Source organism: Alosa pseudoharengus, unplaced genomic scaffold (genome assembly GCF_046254945.1).
Source record: "Alosa pseudoharengus isolate Yale_2024_CS ecotype anadromous, Long Island Sound unplaced genomic scaffold, YU_APseudo_1.1 YU_APseudo_1.1_scf_10, whole genome shotgun sequence".
Taxonomy (NCBI): domain Eukaryota; kingdom Metazoa; phylum Chordata; class Actinopteri; order Clupeiformes; family Clupeidae; genus Alosa; species Alosa pseudoharengus.
The window spans coordinates 2925654-2945754 of NW_027468565.1; the positions used below are offsets into that span (position 1 = coordinate 2925654).

Here is a 20101-nt window from a genome sequence, read left to right on the forward strand (position 1 = left end):
TGGAAGGTAGGGGTGAATGAAATCATTTGGAGTACCTTGATTGTGCATGTTTGCCAATTGCTGAGTTAGTAGCAAGGTGTGCAAAGGTGTGTGCTTGCCAGAGCATTATGGACTGCAGGCAAAGGCAAGAAATGCATGTGGGGTCAACTGAGGCAAAACTGGTGTAGACAGAGCTAACACACTGGGGGGGCGTCATGAGTAACAGCTGCCATTGCAAAAGTGGGTGTGAAAATGCACAGGCTTACACACTCTGAGGTAAGAGAGGCGTGGAGCTTTACTGACCAGAGAGAATTACAGTATCCTGATTAATGACCGCCCTGTGCATGTCTGATGTTTGCATTCAGGAGCAAAACGTAGCAGCACCCTTGTTGTTGCATATCTAACCTCTAAGGGCTGACACTGAGGGCGGAGACAGCTGGGGGGCAACAGTCTGCTTAGAAGTTGACCTATGGGGCCACCTTGCATGGAATGAGCGAATGTAAAGCTGTTGCATCCATCATAGTGCTCAGAAAATGCCTGGCACGAAAAGGTCATCAGGACAACACCTGAGGCAGGGTTGGGCTGAGAGCTTGGCATGCACTGCCCACATGCATAAGCATGGCTTAAAGCAAGGAAAATATCTGTGCCTGAACATTTCTGAACCAGTCATAGGTCTTAAAATTGTAAATGGCACGGCCCGCGCCTGAAAACATTAAGCCTGGCTGGCGAGGTAGGCAACAACCACCTCCTCTACAGGCGGAAAACCAAGATTTATTCCTATCTATATTCTAAAGGCTTTTACAGCGGGATTTGTTTATATTATAGCTTGAATAATATAAAATGTTATCTTATGCCTAAAATCAATATTTAAAGACTACTGACAGCATTTTGATTTAATAAATGATGAAAAGAGACATCCAAAATTATCCCTGCTTTTGTATATAATATATAATATGCCCTTGATTATGCACCCTCAAATAGCAGTGTCGGCAATGCAAATAACTGAATAACAACTGAATATGGTGCGGTGGTAGCATAGTGGCTAAGGGACTGGGCTAGCCAGCAGTAGCCAGAAAAGTTGAGGGTTTAATTCCATATTCAGTATTTTTTCTGCGCATTTTCCGAACAAGATGACCTGACATTTGAATGGATGGCATGATAGTTGTTATGTTGTTAAAGTGACCAAAACAGGAAGCTCTCAGAAGTTCTCGGAATTTTTTGTCTCAACTTCCTCTGTGTCCTGCAATGAGTTAAGAGGGAAGCTACATGTATCGAACACCACAGCAACAACACTTTTAGAAATTGGGCGGATCAGACCACCTGCTTTTCAGTAACGATGTTTGCTAAACCACTAGTCGCCCTGCTAGCTTGTTAGTTTGCCAGCAAAGCGAAACAAATACTGACTTACCCACAGTCAATGGAATTGCATTTGTTTCTGCGACTTGTGTGTTAATGCAGGGATATTCAACCGGGAGTCCATGACCCCTAGGGGGTCCGCGGAGGTACTGCAGGGGTCCCCCAAATTATTTCATCTGAAGCAATTTTCCGATATGTTTATGTAACCTAACATAAAAATATGCTTTCTATAAAATAACACTTAGGCTACCCATGAATCCTCATGCAATCATGTGATCCTTGTGGGAACATGTGCACAATTTAGCTATCCTGGGTTTCTTTTACAGTCTAGGGTCAAAACACGTTACTGCGCTAGAATACACAAGCTCTGTGCCACTGCCACTCACCATGGTCAGGCCTCTCACTAGGTAGCTATGAGATATTTCATTTTCCCTCCCTAATTAAAATGTCATGGCTGACTGTAAAGCTGATGATACACAGGGACATTTTGTGGGCGATGATGCCGGCAACGGGCAACCAGGTGAGACAAAGGGTAACTAATGAGAGCAACAGATAACTTGCAACTGGCTTGTAATAACTTTGTTAGCAAATGCTAAATCCCATTCAATCTCAATGGAGCAATGGAAGCTAACAGTTGAAAAAACAATGGAAAAAACAATGACCTCAGTACATAAAAATAGATGTTAGTTGTTTAACTAAGCAGATCATGACGTAAAATGCCCAGTTTGGTTTCAACATAAACACTCAGCGGAGTAAAAAGAAATAAGAAGCCTCTTTTTCCTCGCGTCACTGTCGTGACTACGCTGCCATCTTTGTTGACATTTTCAGAAGCTCACAGATAAACATGTGATTTATTGCTAGCACTCCGATTGGATGATCTCAAAACGTTGCCCAAAGTATCCAAATCGTTCAGAAAGAAATTATGTTGCCGAATCTCATGGGTAAAGTATCATTCAGAAACACTGCCCAAAAAGTTGCCCCGTGTATCATCATCTTAAGGTAGAAAAAATGTCAATAATAAACAGAATTAATTCAAACTAGTTCTGTAAAGTACTCCTGTTACAGATAATGTACATGTTAACATGTGTGTGTGTGTATGTGTGTGTGCGTGTGTGTGTGTGTGTATGTGTGTGTGTGTGTGTGTGTATGTGTGTGTGTGTGTATGTGTGTGTGTGTGTGTGTGTGAGTGAGACACTTAGTTCCAAATATAAGATACAGCTCTGGAAAAAAACGAAGAGACCACTACAGTTCTGATGTCATCCTACAGTTGCTGAGTGACAGTCGAATGACTTGACGGTCGTATTCAAAATTAAAGAGACCACTGCCAATTTGAATTAAGCTTTCTAAACTGTCTGTACTTATATTTTATCGATTTTATTCGTCCTAGCACATCTTTTCTCCCGTCATTTGTCCTGTCATTCATTTGGTCTCATTAGGTTTGAGTTCCTCAGTACCTGGTATTTCTTCTGCTCGGTCACGTGAGATAACCCTGTCATTTTTTAAAAGGAAGAAAGTAGGCTTGGAATGAACACTTGTGTCGATGTTGTTAATGTCTTTATAAAAATGCGGCAAAACCATGGTAAAATTAGATGGCACAGGTGTGAATCGAGATTGTGATTTTATTACGATTAATTGTGCCGCCATATGTTGCGAATGCCTTGCCTTACCTGCAGTTAGCATTACGGAAGGGTTGCAGTTGTTTGTACAGCTGATAACTGCAGCTATGACGACAGATCCATGGGCCAGTTCATACTCTCTGCCAGCATGTAGAAATGGTACCAGTTGCTCCCGTTTCTCTTGTGGTATGTGGAAGCCTCTGAATCCCATCTGAAAGTTCAAACAGTCACAATGACACCACAGTTCATAGCAACTGAATTTTGCATCATTTTGCAACCTTTTGCATCATTTACTTGGGTTGAAGTAATAATGGTCAAAGTTCACTATCTATAATCAAAATCAAACTTTCTTGTGTTTTTTTCCCGTTAGAACAAAACTGATTGTGAATTCTTACTAAATATTGATTGTTCTTCATTATTATAGAGTACCGAAGCCATGACGTAACGTTGCCAAGGCAGCAATTTCACTGGATCTAAAGAAACCAATCTAACCATTGAAATCACCATTAGTGGCGGCTTTCTTAATCTATTTCAATAATTTTCCAACGTTTCTAAGATGTTAGTATATTTTTTTACACTGTAGGAATCACATACTACAACATATATTCATACCAACACAATCAAATTCGTGACTACAGAGTTTTATTTTAGCATGGGTTTCCTCCGTAAAAGAGATCTGCATGTAACTTCCCAGCATGCGGTTAAAATTCTTAAATTCACGGATGTATTTTGACTTTATTTTTCAAGCAAAAAACGTCACTCTTAACAGCCGCCAGTCTTTGAGAAGACGTGATATATCCACTGGAATTTTGTTTCTTTATATTACACCTGCCAGGGAATCCATGTTATGTGGGTAAGCTGCTGCCTAGCAGGTAAAACACGTTTAAATGGCTATAGGCTACATTTTAACAATTTATTAGCTAGAAATGATGCCACATGTCTACATTCAATGCTATTTAAGCCACTTCGAAAGTCTGTTTAGATCCAGTAATTCTGCAGTCATGGAAACGCTACGTCACACTTCGGGACTCTATTACAGTGCATGCAAAGCAATGTTTTACAGTGGGTACTATTAATTTAAATACCTAATGTAAATTCACAACAGTTCATGACATGGGGGGGGTGGGGGGTGGGGGGGCAGTGTCACCTCTACCTTTATCAGTCTGATTATGTTTGGGCAGTTTCCAGACAAAATCGGCAATGCTTCATTAAATGTAGATAGAAGTTATTTTTATTGGACATAACAAAAGATCAAGCACAAGTTTATATTGCAACTAATAAGGCATACTCTAAATCACAGCTCAGCATAGCAGAATTATTATTTTTTTGGTATAGCACAGCATCTCTGCCACCTCTTCAAAAGCATTGGTTATATTTCATGTTTAGATAACAATTCTAACAGGTCTATGCATATGAAACTTACATAATCTGATGTAAGAAAGAACAATTTCCACATTGAATAGCCATTTCACATTCCAGACAGTATGTCATATATACTGCTATGTTAACCACAACCACTCATTATAGTATTGCCATTATTAATTGTCTCTCCTCATGTTAATGGTCCAGGTATACATTTGTAGTTGTATCAATAGCTTATGTGGACCAAAATATATGAATTTGATGGCAGCAACTTATTTTAAAAAAAGAGAAGAAGCAACAAAAGGCTGGAAATGTTGTTGTTTTGCAAGTACACCGAATAATAGGGCTGCACGATTTGGGAAAAAAATATTCCTGACAGATATTGTGATAAAGCTTTGACTTGCAATATAATTTAAAATATCAAAGTTGGGGCACTTCTGATTGATGAGCATGCCTAGTGCTCTCTCTGCTAAACTCTCTCTGCTAAACACTAAGGATGTAAAAGGATTAATATAAAAAGCATAGATGTGACAAGATTAACCATTTGGGCAGAGTTGCAAGCCTCATTAATTGCAACCTTTGCGATTAACTAATTGCATTAGTTCAAATATTGATTTTGATTAAAGATTAGGCTTGGGTATCATTTGGGTTTTATCCGATACCGGTGCTAAATCGATACTTTTAAAACGGTGCCGGTGCCGAAACGGTGCCTGAACCGGTACTTTGTTTTTAAAAGGTTTTAAATTAAAATGGTCTAAAGCATGAATTGCTTTTTTTATTGATAAGACAAATTTGAACATGAAATTGAACTGTTAATTTGAACATGAAATTGAACTGTTATATTCAATTTAGTATCAATATCTCATTGCTCCTACGAATAATACATTTAAATGTTAAAACAGCTTGCCATGCATGCACACACAATGGTAAGCTCTGCATTTAAGTTTACCCAGTGTAGGCGGTTTGCCATAAGGTATGTTAAAACCGCTTGCCATAAAACTGCCGGGTCATGGACAACGCCATTTGTAAGCAAGCTAATCTAACAGGGACTACTTTCCAGTTAATTCAGTGTGTTCCCAAATGCTTCAAGAAATGTAATGTCTTAACCCATAACGCAGTAGTTTTGAACATGTTAGGCTACATGTCGGTGTTGAAGTGTTTAGATTCCCAGCGCTAGCCTAGTAGGCATTTTAACAGCAACTATGGCTATGCGCTAACACCAGTCAGCTGAGTTTAATTAGCGATAACGTACGGAGATGGTTTCGTAGCCTTTTTGACAGCTCAGTGACATCAGGTATGTAACCTACATATTTATGTTTTTGCCAGCTAACTTTTAACATGATCTTCATATTCATTGTGATGCTATGGGCCTCATGCACATGAAAGATTAATATCATGCCATTATGTTGTTTAACACCGTGAAATAAAGTTTTCACCTTACAACTTTGCTGATAACATTTCAAATAAATGTCAGTTAGCGCATTAGCAAGGATATTGTGTAACGTATAGGCTAGCCTACTGTTGATGTTGTTTCATAGCCTTTTGCTTGTGTGTAGTTAGGCCCACTGCTAGATTTTGACAGGAGCTCGCAATATCGCTTTAAAGCAAGCTACTTGGGCTCACGCAAGCTGGCAAACACTGTCCACTCGCCTATGTGGTGCACCCCTCTGGTTTATACATCCAGTGTTTATCATGTTAGCTAACTGTATCTGGATGTGTTGCTATCAGAGCAAGACGTTAGAGATGGCGCATGACATGCAGTGAAGCCTCATATAAAAAAAAAAATATTTAAAAAAAACGCTATTTAAGCACCGAAATCCACATTGTTATTCGATGCAGTTAGTACCGTTTGTGTCGGCACCGGTGCCATATTAGAACCGTGTTTCGGTGCCCAACCCTATTAAAGATCGATTAATTGTGCAGCCCTATGGAGTTACATCTAATTAGGTTAACTGGCACCATGATTTAATGTAAAAAGAGCATAGAGGCTGAGTCTCTCAGAACTAAAGATGCAATCATCATTTCTTGAGAAGTTGTGTCGTTTCAACTGACTGAAGAATTTGGTATGATTGAAGGGCAAAGGTGATGTTCTGAATATACATTTTATAATATGAACAAGGGACCCTAGTTTAAGAGTATTCCTTAAGGCTGATTTGTGCTTCTTTGTCGACTTGCAGATTTTGTAAAAGTTATCAAGAAATAGAAACAGTATATTCCAATAAACCAGTTATTGTAAGCAGAAAAGTTTGCTTGCTAATCGACACAAATGACCTGCTAATCGACGCAAATGACCATGACCTGACCTATATGTAACCAACATATGTTTGAGTTAATCCTCAAAGCTTATGTTAGCGAACTAACATGTTGCTACTACCCACAGTAGGTTCCTTGAAGCCGCTGACTATCAACACACAGGGCGAGTTGACCAATCACAGTCCTTATGGTCTGCGTTGCGTTAACGCAAAGGTACAGTTATATGGAGGCGCACATCAGGCGATGACATAGGGCTTGGACCCCTCACGCCAACACAAAGGGTTCTGCCAAAGCTATGCTAAAGCACAAATCAGCCTTAAGACACACTAAACGTTTCTAACATCCAAACATCTACAACATAACTTTCAAATTCATGAATACAATTAATGTAATGCAAATTTTGATATTCACTAGCATTGATGTTGTGGATGGCTACTTCCTCTACTTCTTGAGGGAAGGCACACATCACCCTGTCATCACTAGAAAATTATGGGCTTATGCATTAAAATAGTGGATAAAGCGTTTTTGAAAAAGAGCTCTTCTTATGTTACCACAACAACTTCAATATAAACTTAACCTGTGAAAAGTTTGATCTCAACTTTGCAAGCAGTGGAGTAGGCCACTTCATTCTATTAAGTTGTGCAGCGTGAATTCTTGGTGTTTGCGTTGCAGCTACTCCTATTTTACATACAGGGAAATCCAGGGCAACTAAAAACATATCACGACTGCCCATTAAAATGTTCATGAAGGGTCTGTGCTGTGCCCAGTCTTATGCGAACCTGCTGCATGACAGTTCATCAGCTGTTACTAGAACTGTGGGGAAGGGCTCCTGGGAGGGGCTGTAATCTCAATACATTTTGTGGATCAGTTAAACTTTCTTTCAACAAGGGAGTCTTTTATTGCCTCCATTGACTGCGCTTGCTCTTGGGGTATGAAATTCTTGCTCTGTAAACAACAGATCCTAGTTGTCTTATACTTTTCCAGTGTTAATGCTGTAAACAGCCAGATCAAATGTGTTTGTTAGGGATTCCCATCCTCACCTTTTCTTTAAGACAGGTAAGGAAATCCTCCTTCATGCAGCTGACTGCAACTCTATCTTGTGGCCGTTTAGGCCCACTCACATGAGGAACAATTGAGCCGAGGTTGATTTCAATAACCTTACAGCAAACAGGAAAAAACATCTGTTAACATTAGTCACATTGTAACTGAATCTGAAAAAGACTCTTCAGTGAGACACCTCTTCACCTCCGAATACTGTGGGTCTTCAGACTGGTCTTGATTACTTTTGAATAACTTCACTGCTTTAAGATATGCTTTCATTACTCTGATTTTTTCTTCAGAAAAGTCTGAGAAAATAAAGAAAACATCATCTTAGTAATACAAAACTCAACACACACAAAACACACACAGTTTTAGATTTCATTAAAATGACCACATGTGGTCAAAATATTCCTTACTTGTATGTTTAAAGTGCTTCAGTGTGACATCATCAACAGGGAAAAAACTAACGGTGGCATTGTATTCAGGGCACATGTTGGCAATAGTCGTCCTGTCAGAGGCAGAGAGTTGAGAGACCCCAGGACCAAAGAACTCCACAAATTTTCCAGAGATGCCTGCCTGGCGAAGGTGCTGAAAAGGTGTATAGACTTACTGTAAGTATAATTACACTGATAACCTGCCTTAAAATCAAACTAAAGGGCATACAGTTTGGAATTAACAGGGAGATAGCAGTTCATCAATGTTCACTTTAAATGTAAATCGTTTTACACCATTTTCTTGGGTGAGATCATTCAACCGGATACTCCGGATACTTAATACTCGCAATCTCCTCTAACCTCGTCTTTGTTGCCTTCATGATTTTGTTTTATACGTTTCTTATACTAAAAAGGAGCAGTGTTTCCCATACATTGACTTATTTGTGGCGGCCCACCACAATATCAGCATTGACCACCACACAATGATTTTCCAGGTTGTACTAAATTGTGCTTAAATCTGGTTAGCATCATAACCACGCTGTGCTAATTTGTTAAAAACTGTTGCATTCAAGTTAATTCTACAAACCAACCACCACAAATGGAATTCGATTCTCTGGGAAACACTGAGGAGATATCAATTATCAACAATGACAAGCCAGCTGGAACCTGCCACTCTCTCTCTCCCTCTCGTGCACGCTCAGACGAGTTCTCAATTAAATGGAGGAGCATAATAACATTCAAGTTGGATCTTAATGGAGAGGACCTGAAAAGTATCATCTTTATGTAACATCCTGTTGGTGCATTTTGACATTGTAAACATTCTCTAACAAGAACACTGATCACTGCTTTTAAACTGAAACTTTTCGCCTACAAGCTCCTCACGCTCATAGGAAGCTTTATAGCCTTGTAAGATATATATGTAGGATATTCAGACAGTGTATTAGGGGTCTATAAACTCACTATTTTGACCCATACTATATGCCATTAACCTTACATCAAGACTATAAGTCACTCCGGAGTATAAGTCGCATTAGTCAAAAAATGCATCTTGAAGAGGAAAAAAACATATATAAAGTTGCACCGGACTATAAGTAGCATTTATTTACAAATTTATTTCACAAAATCCAAGACCAAGCACAGACAGACTATTTAACTGGACACATAGAGGCCAAATATATTGAGAATTCTACCAGGAATGTTAATGAAGATGGAGTGAATGGTGGCAAGCTGAGGCAAGCCAGGCGATAACGAAGGCTGCCAACGAGGGCCCGACGGTAATTGCAAAGCAATTTACAAAAGATTCACTGAACAAAAATGCTGATGTGGTACATGAAAATTTAGCTAAAATGTGGAGAAAGCAATGCAATCAAGCATTTTGGGCGATATATAGCTGGCAGCAGAGCAGTTGCTCGGCAGACTACCTCAGAGAGAACGAGAGTGTAAAAAAGATACTTTACTAAGGAAGCTACCCTTATTTTAGAGACTGTTCACATGCCTTTCTTAGCCAGTATGGACATTTAATCAGGAAAGGCAAGTTATTCAACTACCACACAGAATAGGGTGACCAGACGTCCCGTTTTTTTAGTTGCGTGTCCCGATTCCCAACAAATGCCTGTCGGGAAGCTAAAATAAATACCTACCAAGACTCTCTGTGTCTCCACAATGGTTGAAGACCTAACCTTTTTAGCAGTAATCCGGGTTTTGAGGCAGGAATGATTCTTTGCCATCTCTCTGGCCTTGTGCTAATTTTCTTTTACGGATTGAGGCCTAGAGTCTGGCTTGGCCACTCTAAAATGTTGATATTGCTCTCTGTTAACCATTTCTTGCCTTGTTTGGCTGTATGTTTAGGATCACTGTGTGGTTTAATGCCACCTATTGGGTCAGGTCTCTAGGCAGACTGCCTGATCTTTTGCTCCAGAAATGAAGTCCCTTGTTTTACTGTTACCATTTACTTTAAGAAGGTCACCAGGTCCCACTGAAAAAAATCCCAAAAGAACCCCCAACACTTGAAATGGACATGGTGTCATTGGGATTAAATGCTTCTTTTTTATGCTAGTCTTAGGAAATACTAGAACACTTTCTAATGGTGTGTTAAATTATCAGGAGAGAGACTACAGCCTTTGACTTTTTTCCAAAAGGGAAATACAGACATAGTTTACAGAGTAAACATATTCTAGAAAGATCACGATCAGTTAATATTTACAAATATGCTAATTACATCATTCACAAACTTTTGCGATTGAGAGTTTGCGATTGCGGTACCGTCAATTTATAACCATGGAGGAGTTACTGGGAGTGTGACAGCAATGAGGAGTTCTTCGGATTTGGAGAGGAGGAGTTGGAGGGGGTCGTGTGTGGGCCAGGGGAGGACGAGGAGGGAGATGAGGAAGGAGGAGCGGCCGGCGACTTCACTGGCTGTGGTGAGGGAGACACTTTGCGGGAGTGGCTAGATGTGACCGGCAAGACGGTGGCCACTGAGGGGGAGAGGAAGCGATCTGATGGGAGGATCCCTTTTGTACAGACCAAACCATGACCTGGTCCGCAGAGAGTGTGGGATTGCAGTGATCCATACTTTTTGTTTTAAAGCCTTTTTTAGCAATTGTGTAATTGGTCTCATAGTGGCCGAGACAAACTAGCTATGTTAAGGTGTTAGCTTCCACCGAGCTAGCAAGTCACTTTCGTTTGCGGGACTACAAACACACTGATTGGTCTGAGATTGAGGCGTTTTTAGCCATGCAGACTAGCATGGGTCTGACTAGAAAGCCTCAAACTTCTGATTATGTCAGAGTTCATTGGGTTTGACACCAAATTTCGCCTGTGTAAAACACATTGTTTTGTCTGAAGAATGATGTCCTGTCAGATGCGGCCAGTAATTATACGCCAAGCTTTTGGGGAAGGGAAACACACTCTTAACTAGGGGTGAACGATTTTGGAAAAAAATCTAATTGCGATTTTTCTCACCAATATTGCGATTGCGATGCGATATGCGATTATTTTTAAGCTCTTTATCTTCTGTCTTATTCAACAAAGACAAGCAATATATTGTTCTATAGTATGACCAACACAAAATTAGATAAGTTAAACATAAACTGTTCTTTCCTGGAGCCCAGGCCTATGTTATGATGGCATTAGGTCATTGAATAAGATTGATGAATGAAATATTTTAATCACATTAGTAGACCTATATTTGTTGAACTTCCAGCCTTGTAAACATTTAATGATTCTGATTCGTTTCTATTTTGTTTCTATTTCATGTAGATATGACCTTCTTGTTAGTTAACAAATAGGTCTACATGTAGTGGCACTGACACGGCTTCTCCTTGTCCTGTGCTCTCCATACACACGGGCGCGCGCGTGCAGGCACACACACACAGACCCGCTCCTCTCCTCTGTAGGCTACTTACACGTGAATCGGAACAAACTAATGTAGATTGTTGTAGCGCAAATAAATGCGGCCGAATGACCGTTCGGCTCGGTGTTAACTAAAGGTTAGCATCATCAACACCGCAGCGCAATACGCATGCATGCAAATTAACTAGTTTGTTCATATCACAAAGCCAATCGCGGAGACAAAACTCTTTAAACATGCAAAGTTAGCAGCATGTATGTAGCCTAGAGCCTTAGCTGGTAAGCTAATGTTAGAACAGCTGGGTTTTTGGTGGTTAGCTGTGTCAACTACTTGCGGATAACATTATGCATCAATTCTGTGCCGCCAACCCCCTTGGATATCGCAAATGCCCCCACTGTCACTGTACTCCAGTAAACAAAGTCCCCAGTGCACAGGTGAATGGCTGCTGTGCAGCCTAAACAGTCGTGGAGTTTTAATCGTCAGCTGGACAAGTGAACGAAGTTACCAGCCAGAGTAGCAGCACAGGGGAATTATGAACTAGAACCAGGGACATGGCAGGTTCGAGCAAAAGGTAATGAAGAGGTTTATTTTTAACCAAAGTAGCTCTACTGATCAGACCTTTCTTGACACTGTTAGCTGGTCCTCTTGTTTACGTTTTTTGCTTTTTCAGTGGTCGGTGAGAAGCACAGTCCAGATGACGCACTGAGAGAAAGGAAGCAGATGTTTTTCTGCTGCAAGACCTGTCCAGACCACCCTGCACTGTGCCCCACTGACAGCTTTGAGACATACCACACAAAGCCGCTGGCGCTTCGGGGTCCTGTTCGCCCTGTCAGGACTTATTTTCCGATAATGACCAGCGTTCTATACAATATCCCTTATATAACGTTAGTTATGTATTAATGGTTAACAAGTGTTCTCTAAATTAAAGTGTTACCCATATTTACAATTCTTTCACTTCTAACTTGTAAGTAGTGTTCCACATACACTCATTTAAAGGACTTCTGTGTCCCAAGCAGCTAACTATAGCCACTTAACTCAAAAGTAAATACCTTTGTAATCGCCAAGACGATGTCAATTGATGTTGCCAGTGTGTTGATGGTTCCAGTCAGCTTACATCCCACCACCTTTGGAAGAGTCAACGTGACAGGCTGGCCAAGCATTACTGCTTCCGACTCGATACCACCAACTCCTAAGAGGAATAAACATGTCCAATAAATATGCTTAATAACTTTGCTCAATACCACAAACTCCCAGGGGAAATACACAGATCCAATAAATAGGTTTAATAACTCAAATGTTTCTCACCCCAGCCCAGAATGCCAAGGCCATTTATCATGGTAGTGTGAGAGTCAGTCCCAACAACACTGTCAGGAAAAATGAGTCCATCTCTCTCTTGAATCACCTGGGATGTATACTCCAATTTCACCTGGTGAGCTGTACCAACATCAGGAGGGATGACATGCACATTTCTGAAAGCTTGGGAGCACCACTAGAGAAGAAAAGTCATAGAGAATGGAGAGAGGAGATAACTGGTGTGAACGCAGAAATATCTGTTTAAAGCAGCACTAAAGAAGATTTGCCCTCATGGTCTCCCTACAGTTGAGAACTTGTTAATAAAATCTTTTTTTATTTTTTATCCTATTTAACATAACTCGGATACAATATATACAGTAGGGACTGCATGAAAAGCAAAGAGAGCTCAGAATTCCTATAAATAACCTATATATTTGTACTCTACAGTCTATAGCATAACAGCTCTTTATCATTTCGAATTTTGCTGGAGATTCAAATGGAGAGCTGTGACTCAATTTGTCGTTTTGCCACTCAGTGATAGTACCCAAGACGACTTATGCTGTGACATGTGTGCATACTAGTGAACATTATATCTTCAGAACTTGTTGCCATAGAAGTAAATTACACATTCACAATCAGACATTTGCTGTGGTTTGGCAGTCATCCTTTTTGAAAGCACTTGAATCAAAATAAGGCTAATTAGCATGCTAGCTGTCCAAGCCAGAAGGCATAACATTAGCTAACACACCGGCTAAACTGCTGATTACGGACCCGGCACAGCGACTTGCTTAGTCTATATTAGAAGCGACGCGACCCACTCAGAGTGCGGCAGAAGAGCAGTTCGCCCTATTCAGAATTTATGTGCAATGAAAATTATTTTGGGAAAAAAATGATTTAGGGGGCCTTTAATATCAAATGCAAATAATTGAGATTGGCATGGTTTTATTTTAGTTTGCCCAATAGCTGGTTTGTTTTACATTGAGAGATGATGTTATGGTGAAGGGTATGTGATGATGTGGGGCTATTTTAATTCCAAAGGCCAAGGGAACTTTATCAGGATGCATATTATCCTGGATCCATGAAATAACTGGCCTTTAAAAATAAAAAATATGTCTGCCTCTATGGGAATTTAATATAGGTGTATGTATACTTATTTATTTAGGAAACATTATTCAATCACAAAGAACACTCTTTTAGTCAACTTTAGCATGTGTACAGGGTATGTAAACTTCTGGTTTCAACTGTAATTATGTCAAATTGATCATTTTTTGCTATATTTCTATGGGTGATATAGATTTTGAGACCCTTTTTAAACTTAATTCTTTAAAATAAAATCTTGTAATGAACTTAATAACAAAACACCAAAGAATTTAGTAATTTCAGTGTTGGTAGCAGTAGCATAACTAATTCCTAAATATGACTTTTAAACTGGACACAAAAAATCACCACGTTTTGTCTTTGACTACTAAGACTGAGAAATGGAAGAAATGTGGACAGAAGTTTAAATGTGGATAGAAGTGTAACATTACCTTTAAGAACTGCAACCTCTCCTTATTTCGGATGAGCTCCATCTCTTGGTTCTTGAGAGTTGTTTCTGGCCTACAGATGAAGTTTTGGGATTAGGCAGGGGTTTCAGGAAATTGGCTTTAGCGCAGTGGCCTACAAATTTCTGTAGAGCAACCGAATTAACATAAAACGGATTGGAGACTTGAGAATGAATGTGAAAACAAATGTGACTTCTCTGAGCAGACAAAAAGCCAAACTGATTTTAAAATCTTAAAAGAAGACGACAGTAATGAAACAGGAGAAACCCTGATTCAGGTTATTCAATTTCAATGTTTTTCATCAAATTACCAATATCAAATTCATTTGAGAAAAAAAGGAACATTGGGATAATCCCAAGTAAAAACATAGAAGACCTAAATTCACTATTTTAGTGAATTACAGTTACAAATTTGTCACCACCTATTTATGTCAATCCTTAGTGAAGGATTAGTAGAGCCTGACTGTACAATACTGAAAAATAAAAATATGTCTGCTTGTGTATGTAGGAGAAAAAATAAATTAAAATGAAATTGAATCAAATTCTCAAGTCAGCAGCTTAACTAACTTAACCCTTAGAACCCTAGACTGTTTTAAGGGCATTTTCACTACCTTTAGTTAGAAGCATTTATCCTGGTCATTGTAAATGCCATACACACATGCTATATATTCTCGTCTAGACTACCCAAATCTGCCACAAATTCATGTATTAATACTTGCATTGATTAAATAATACAAATACAAAAAGCGTATTATAAAAATTCTTATATTTTGACATGTATCTCACCACTGCAAGCTTGCATTCGACTTGCCTTTCATGTGTGCGCAGGGCAGACGGTCCTGAATCTGGCAATATCATTGCTATGGTGTAGGGATTTTCTGGGGCTGAGCAAATATGAAAAATATGTGGTGTGTGCCTTATGATAATAAATGCGATTTTTTATTTAGACCTATGAGCCCTACTCTTTGTTTGGCCATTCTCACTACCTTTAGTTAAGCATTTATCCTGGTCATTGTAAGTGTCATTTACACATGCTATTTTTTTTTCAGCACAGTCTAAGCTACCCAGATCTGCCATCATTTCATATATTAATACTTACATTGATTTGATTTTGATTTTTAAACAATACAAAGACAAAAATCATATTATACAATTCGTACATTTTGAAACGTATCTCACCACAGCAAGCTGCCAGCTGGACACTTTCATGTATGTGTAGGCCAGACTGTCCTGAATCTGGCAATATAAGAACCATGGTGGAGGGGGACTATGGGGCTGAGCAATTTACAGACATATGTGGTGTGCGCCTTACAGAAATAATAATCTTTTTTTTTTATTTAGTGATGAAAAATTACCTTTCTGTAAACGACATATCTGTGACACGAATTGATGACCTGACTTGACCCGAGTTTGGTGTTAGCCTGTGTGCGCACTCATGATGATGCTCTACAACAACTTTTTAGTGCATTGCCATGAACAAAGTAAAGGCAAAAAAGATGTTTCTTTGTCGAACAAATTGGGATGCAATATGTGCCTTGAATTGGATGCCATGCAAGAATTTGCTAGGATCTCAAAACCGGATTATGAACATGCTTTGCCATAGAGAAACACATGATAGCGTTGGATTATACATGCTTTGCCACAAAAACGAATGTAAGTCGAGCTATATGAAGTTATTATTTTGCTGTCACTTCATCTGTTTTATAACCCAGGAGGATGTACTTGGTCTCAAATAATAGCTCTGTGTCTCCTCTTTCATCTGACATGTGTGGCATATCTATGCGATCACGGGTTCGCGGTTAATTCAAACAAGAGTAATGGGTGTGCAGGTGAACGCATAGAAGTATAGACTGTAAATATGATACAATTTGATTTAATTTCATGATTTGTTTTAATTTTCATACTTGATCGTACAGACAAGTGTGTAGTCCCGTTGGAAAGCCCCACTTCTGCTCTGTCAAGCTATAAAGGTTTCATCTCAGTTCCTGAACAATGTAACAGAGAAGAAAGGGTGTGTTTTTTGACGCAAGGGTTAACCGCTTTGACAGACATGAAATTATACACAGGGTATAGCCAGGATGACTGAAATGCAGGATGAATGAAACACTACAGTTTTCTCTGGGTGCAATGATGATAGGGACATCCTTAGGTGAGCCATACATCTTCCTGTTATGTCATTTTATTGCTTAATCAGTTATTGCTGATTTTTAAAAAAGCCCCAGCTGTGGCGCAACTTGCTGGGGCACCTACACAGTACACCGGCAACCCGGGTTCGATTCCCGCTCTGTGGTCCTTCCGGATCCCACTCCTGCTCTCTCTCCCATTCGCTTCGAGTCATTCTCCACTGTCCTATCATTAAAGTGTAATTCCAGCGAAAATTGACCCAAGGGTGTTTTTTTCTGCATTAAAACACATCAAATAGGCCCCAGCTGTGGCGCAACTGGCTGGGGCACCTGCACCGTACGCTGGCGACCCGGGTTCGATTCCCGCCCCGTGGTCCTTTCCGGATCCCACCCCTGCTCTCTCTCCCATTCACTTCATGTCACTCTCCATTGTCCTATAATTAAAGGCATAAAAAGCCCCAAAAAATATAAAATAAATAAATAAATAAATAAAAACACATCAAATAAGCCGTGGAGACAGTACTCAACCACTACAGAGTTTGGCCTGGTATGTGCTATAGCCCCAAATCGCAAACAGTGGAGTGGCTATGGGCAGTAAGCTAAACGCTTCCCAAATAGCATTTTTTAACCAGTAATATTGTTTTGGAGGTCGAAAATGTAAACATGGAATAGGCTAGATAGAAAATGTTCAAAAAAAACAAGTCAAAGAAAATCTTTCTGGGATAATAGAAGAGATAAGTGTCTCGCAATGTTCCTTTATGATTTTGGTGAGCACTACTCAAATGACATGACGTGAGTTAGCGAGATAGTTAGCAAGTAACTCCAGATGTAAAAGTTTGCCAATAGGTTGCGTAGCCTATTTCTGAAATGTCATTAAACCCAACAGTAGGCCCAAATTAACTAAATTTCATAGCCTAGGTAGGTTAGACCAGTGTTTTTCAACCTTTTTTGTGCCACGGCACACTTTTGACACTTAAAATGTCCCACGGCACACTAACATCCTGTGTGAAGAAAAAATAAACATACCATAGCCTAAAATTTCAAATAATACAGAGATATGGCCTTATTATGGCTTCTATGCAAGACCTGCTCAATAAAACAAGCGCCCTCTGTTTCATTTGTAGGTGACTATATCTAATTTAATTGTTGTTATGAACTGGATATGTGATGATTCTGTGAATACTGGATATGGGGCCCCCGTTGTACAATGCCTGCATACCACAAATAGTGCAATCATACAATCAATGAGAGCATGTGGTTATAAAGTGGTTGAAAAACACTGGGTTAGACAAACTTGACAGATGCAAGTGAGTAAATCAACTCAACACTGACCTATGATTATTTGTTGCTGGGCAGCCTCAGCATCACTTAAACTAGCAGCCATGTATCGCTGTTTTTGGCATGACAGCTGCAGCTTGAAAGTGTTTGTTTTGGTTCTGTGCGAGTTGCGCTAATCTGTGGTATCGGATGTATGTTTTTATGAGTGTCAACAGAAAGGAGGTGTAGGAGAGCCTTCACGATTTATTAACCGTGACGTTTCACACCGTGGTTAATAGTAAAACCGGTGTACCGTGACATCCCTAGACCGCAGTAGTTCTAGCGTTTCACTGATGAGATAATTATGGCCTGTTAACTCAATACATAGGCCCACTCATGTTTTCCCCTTCACACATGATTCAAATCAATGGGTTATTATCAGGTTTCTGCAGAGCTTGATGTAATTGTAACAAGATGAAATGTAAGAACTATTAAGATATGTGAAATAAAATATGTAAACAAATAAATGATATAATATCATTTTTTCATTTCATAGACCTAATTTTAAGTATTAATATTATTCACTAAACATGCTTATTACATGGCTCTTCACAATGCTAGTAGAACGCTCCTTTGACTTGAATGGGATTTCCCAACGTTATACGGTAAAATATTATAAGTAATTACCGCTGCAAACATATAATTACCACTTTCAATGGCAACGGGTTTTGTGCTTCTTATTCACGTCTTTCATGTCACTGCGCAAGTAGTTTGAAGTTCCATTGCAAGAAGTAACCATTCGAAGAGGGTTGATCGGCTGTGCTCTAAAGGAGGTTTGATTCAAGTTCAGTGTGTATTGCGAACTATTTATTTCTGCAAAAGCCACCATGAAACGGTAACAAATAAATGTAAAGAGTCATATGGTGTGGAGTTTATTGTTTTGTTTTGGCAAGTAGCCGTGTAATAAGCGGGATAATGTATAGAACGCCGGTCATTATCGGAAATTAAGTCCTTTCAGGCGCATCAGGGTCTAAACATTATCCCTTCTATATTACAAACATGCAGTAAGTATGATTTCATCAGCATTTCTTTTTTTTTTATCTGCATTTTTACAGATTAAAATGACATAAGCCTAACAGAAGGCCTACCAGCTGTTTTAAGTTAAGGGTATGTTTAGAGATTTGATATTTCTTTGTCAAGAAATACATCTATCCCTCATGTTATGTCGGTGTCTTTCTGCTCCGCTCGTGACTAGCAAGGCTGCAGTGATTACATATCCCGTCTAAAGGAGAAGATCTCAGCAATAGGTGTGCTATGTCCATCTGGAAGCCTAGGTCTCGCTCAAGATGTAAAGGCAGGCACTGAATGAGATGGTACAGTTCGAAAACCACTTTGTTAGTTTGCACTCACTGACTGTTTGGGGCATGGGCAGAGCATAGAAACAAAGTTGGTGGGATTAATACCTCGGTTTACCTATCAGAGGCTTATATTGCTGTTGTTTTTTCTATATTCAAATAGTAATTTCTGTAATAAGTAAATATAAGTCACTTATCATAAAAGCACTCCTTGCTCTTTAAAGGAATGGGAAATGGCACTCTCATTTGTATAATGGATGTTTTGGCCAAAACACAACCATGATTAACCATGAAACAATAACACTTTGAACCATGTGTCTGGTGTCTGATCACTTATTACGCTGTCAAACTAGCAAAAGTGGACCAGACACACCCTAAATAAACTTAAACCACCATTTTGATGATGCATCATGATGCAAAACCTCTCCCCTACAGGATATGAGGTTCTGTGGTTCTTGTACTTACTCAGAAACAGGCTGGAGGTGGAATGGACAAAGCAGAGGTGTGTTCTCTATCTGGACCGAAGCAAGTCTGCCAGAGCTGAGAGGTGAGTCACTGCAGGTCCCTCTGCTGCAGCTATGCTGCCCACCACATGGATTTCCTTCCTGCACAGGTCTAGTGTGAGATGAGTGGACACGAACTCCATGACCTTCTCCGCCACCGGGGTTTGGGGCATTATGAATAGCACTTCAGACGAAACAGAAAACATTTAACCAGGCCTGTTATTATCAACTTGGGAACATTTCAAAAATCAGATTGATGTTAACATCAAAAGACAGAGCGAATTAAGCATGCCTTTATCTCTTCAAGACTGAACTATTGCAATACATTATTTACATGTCTAAATATACAATCTTTTGCCCGACTGTTCAGAACCAAGAAACTAGACTAAATATAGGAAACACATCACTCCAATTCTGGCTACTCTACATTGGTTGCCAGCAGTGGTTAAAGTGGGATTTGGGTTGGGGGAACCCTGAAATCCAGTGTCGGTGCAATGGGGAAAAATAACTCACCGTTGGACAATATATTGAGTATCATGGTAGCAATACTTTTGAATGAGACAATTTGGGACAACATAGGCCAAGTTATGGACAGGCAGCTTAAAGCAGACCCATGGGGGCAGTGAGGAGTTACTTT

The 20101-nt window shown here is 39.6% G+C and overlaps 1 protein-coding gene across 2 annotated transcripts in view; it reads right to left on the reverse strand.

Annotated features, from left to right (window-relative positions):
* Positions 1 to 20101, reverse strand: part of ireb2 (iron-responsive element binding protein 2) — a 96727-nt gene that overhangs the window by 69814 nt on the left and 6812 nt on the right. For both annotated transcript variants that reach the window (XR_012990896.1, XM_076302784.1), the window contains exons 5-12: positions 19427 to 19648; positions 14213 to 14282; positions 12696 to 12879; positions 12440 to 12579; positions 8024 to 8195; positions 7812 to 7912; positions 7607 to 7723; positions 3003 to 3162 (exon numbers count right to left, since the gene is read on the reverse strand). Coding sequence is in view for 1 of the 2 variants with exons in the window: in XM_076302784.1 (XP_076158899.1) it covers positions 3003 to 3162; positions 7607 to 7723; positions 7812 to 7912; positions 8024 to 8195; positions 12440 to 12579; positions 12696 to 12879; positions 14213 to 14282; positions 19427 to 19648 (1166 nt within the window). In the remaining variant the exon portion in view is untranslated. The remainder of the gene's footprint in view (positions 1 to 3002; positions 3163 to 7606; positions 7724 to 7811; positions 7913 to 8023; positions 8196 to 12439; positions 12580 to 12695; positions 12880 to 14212; positions 14283 to 19426; positions 19649 to 20101) is intronic.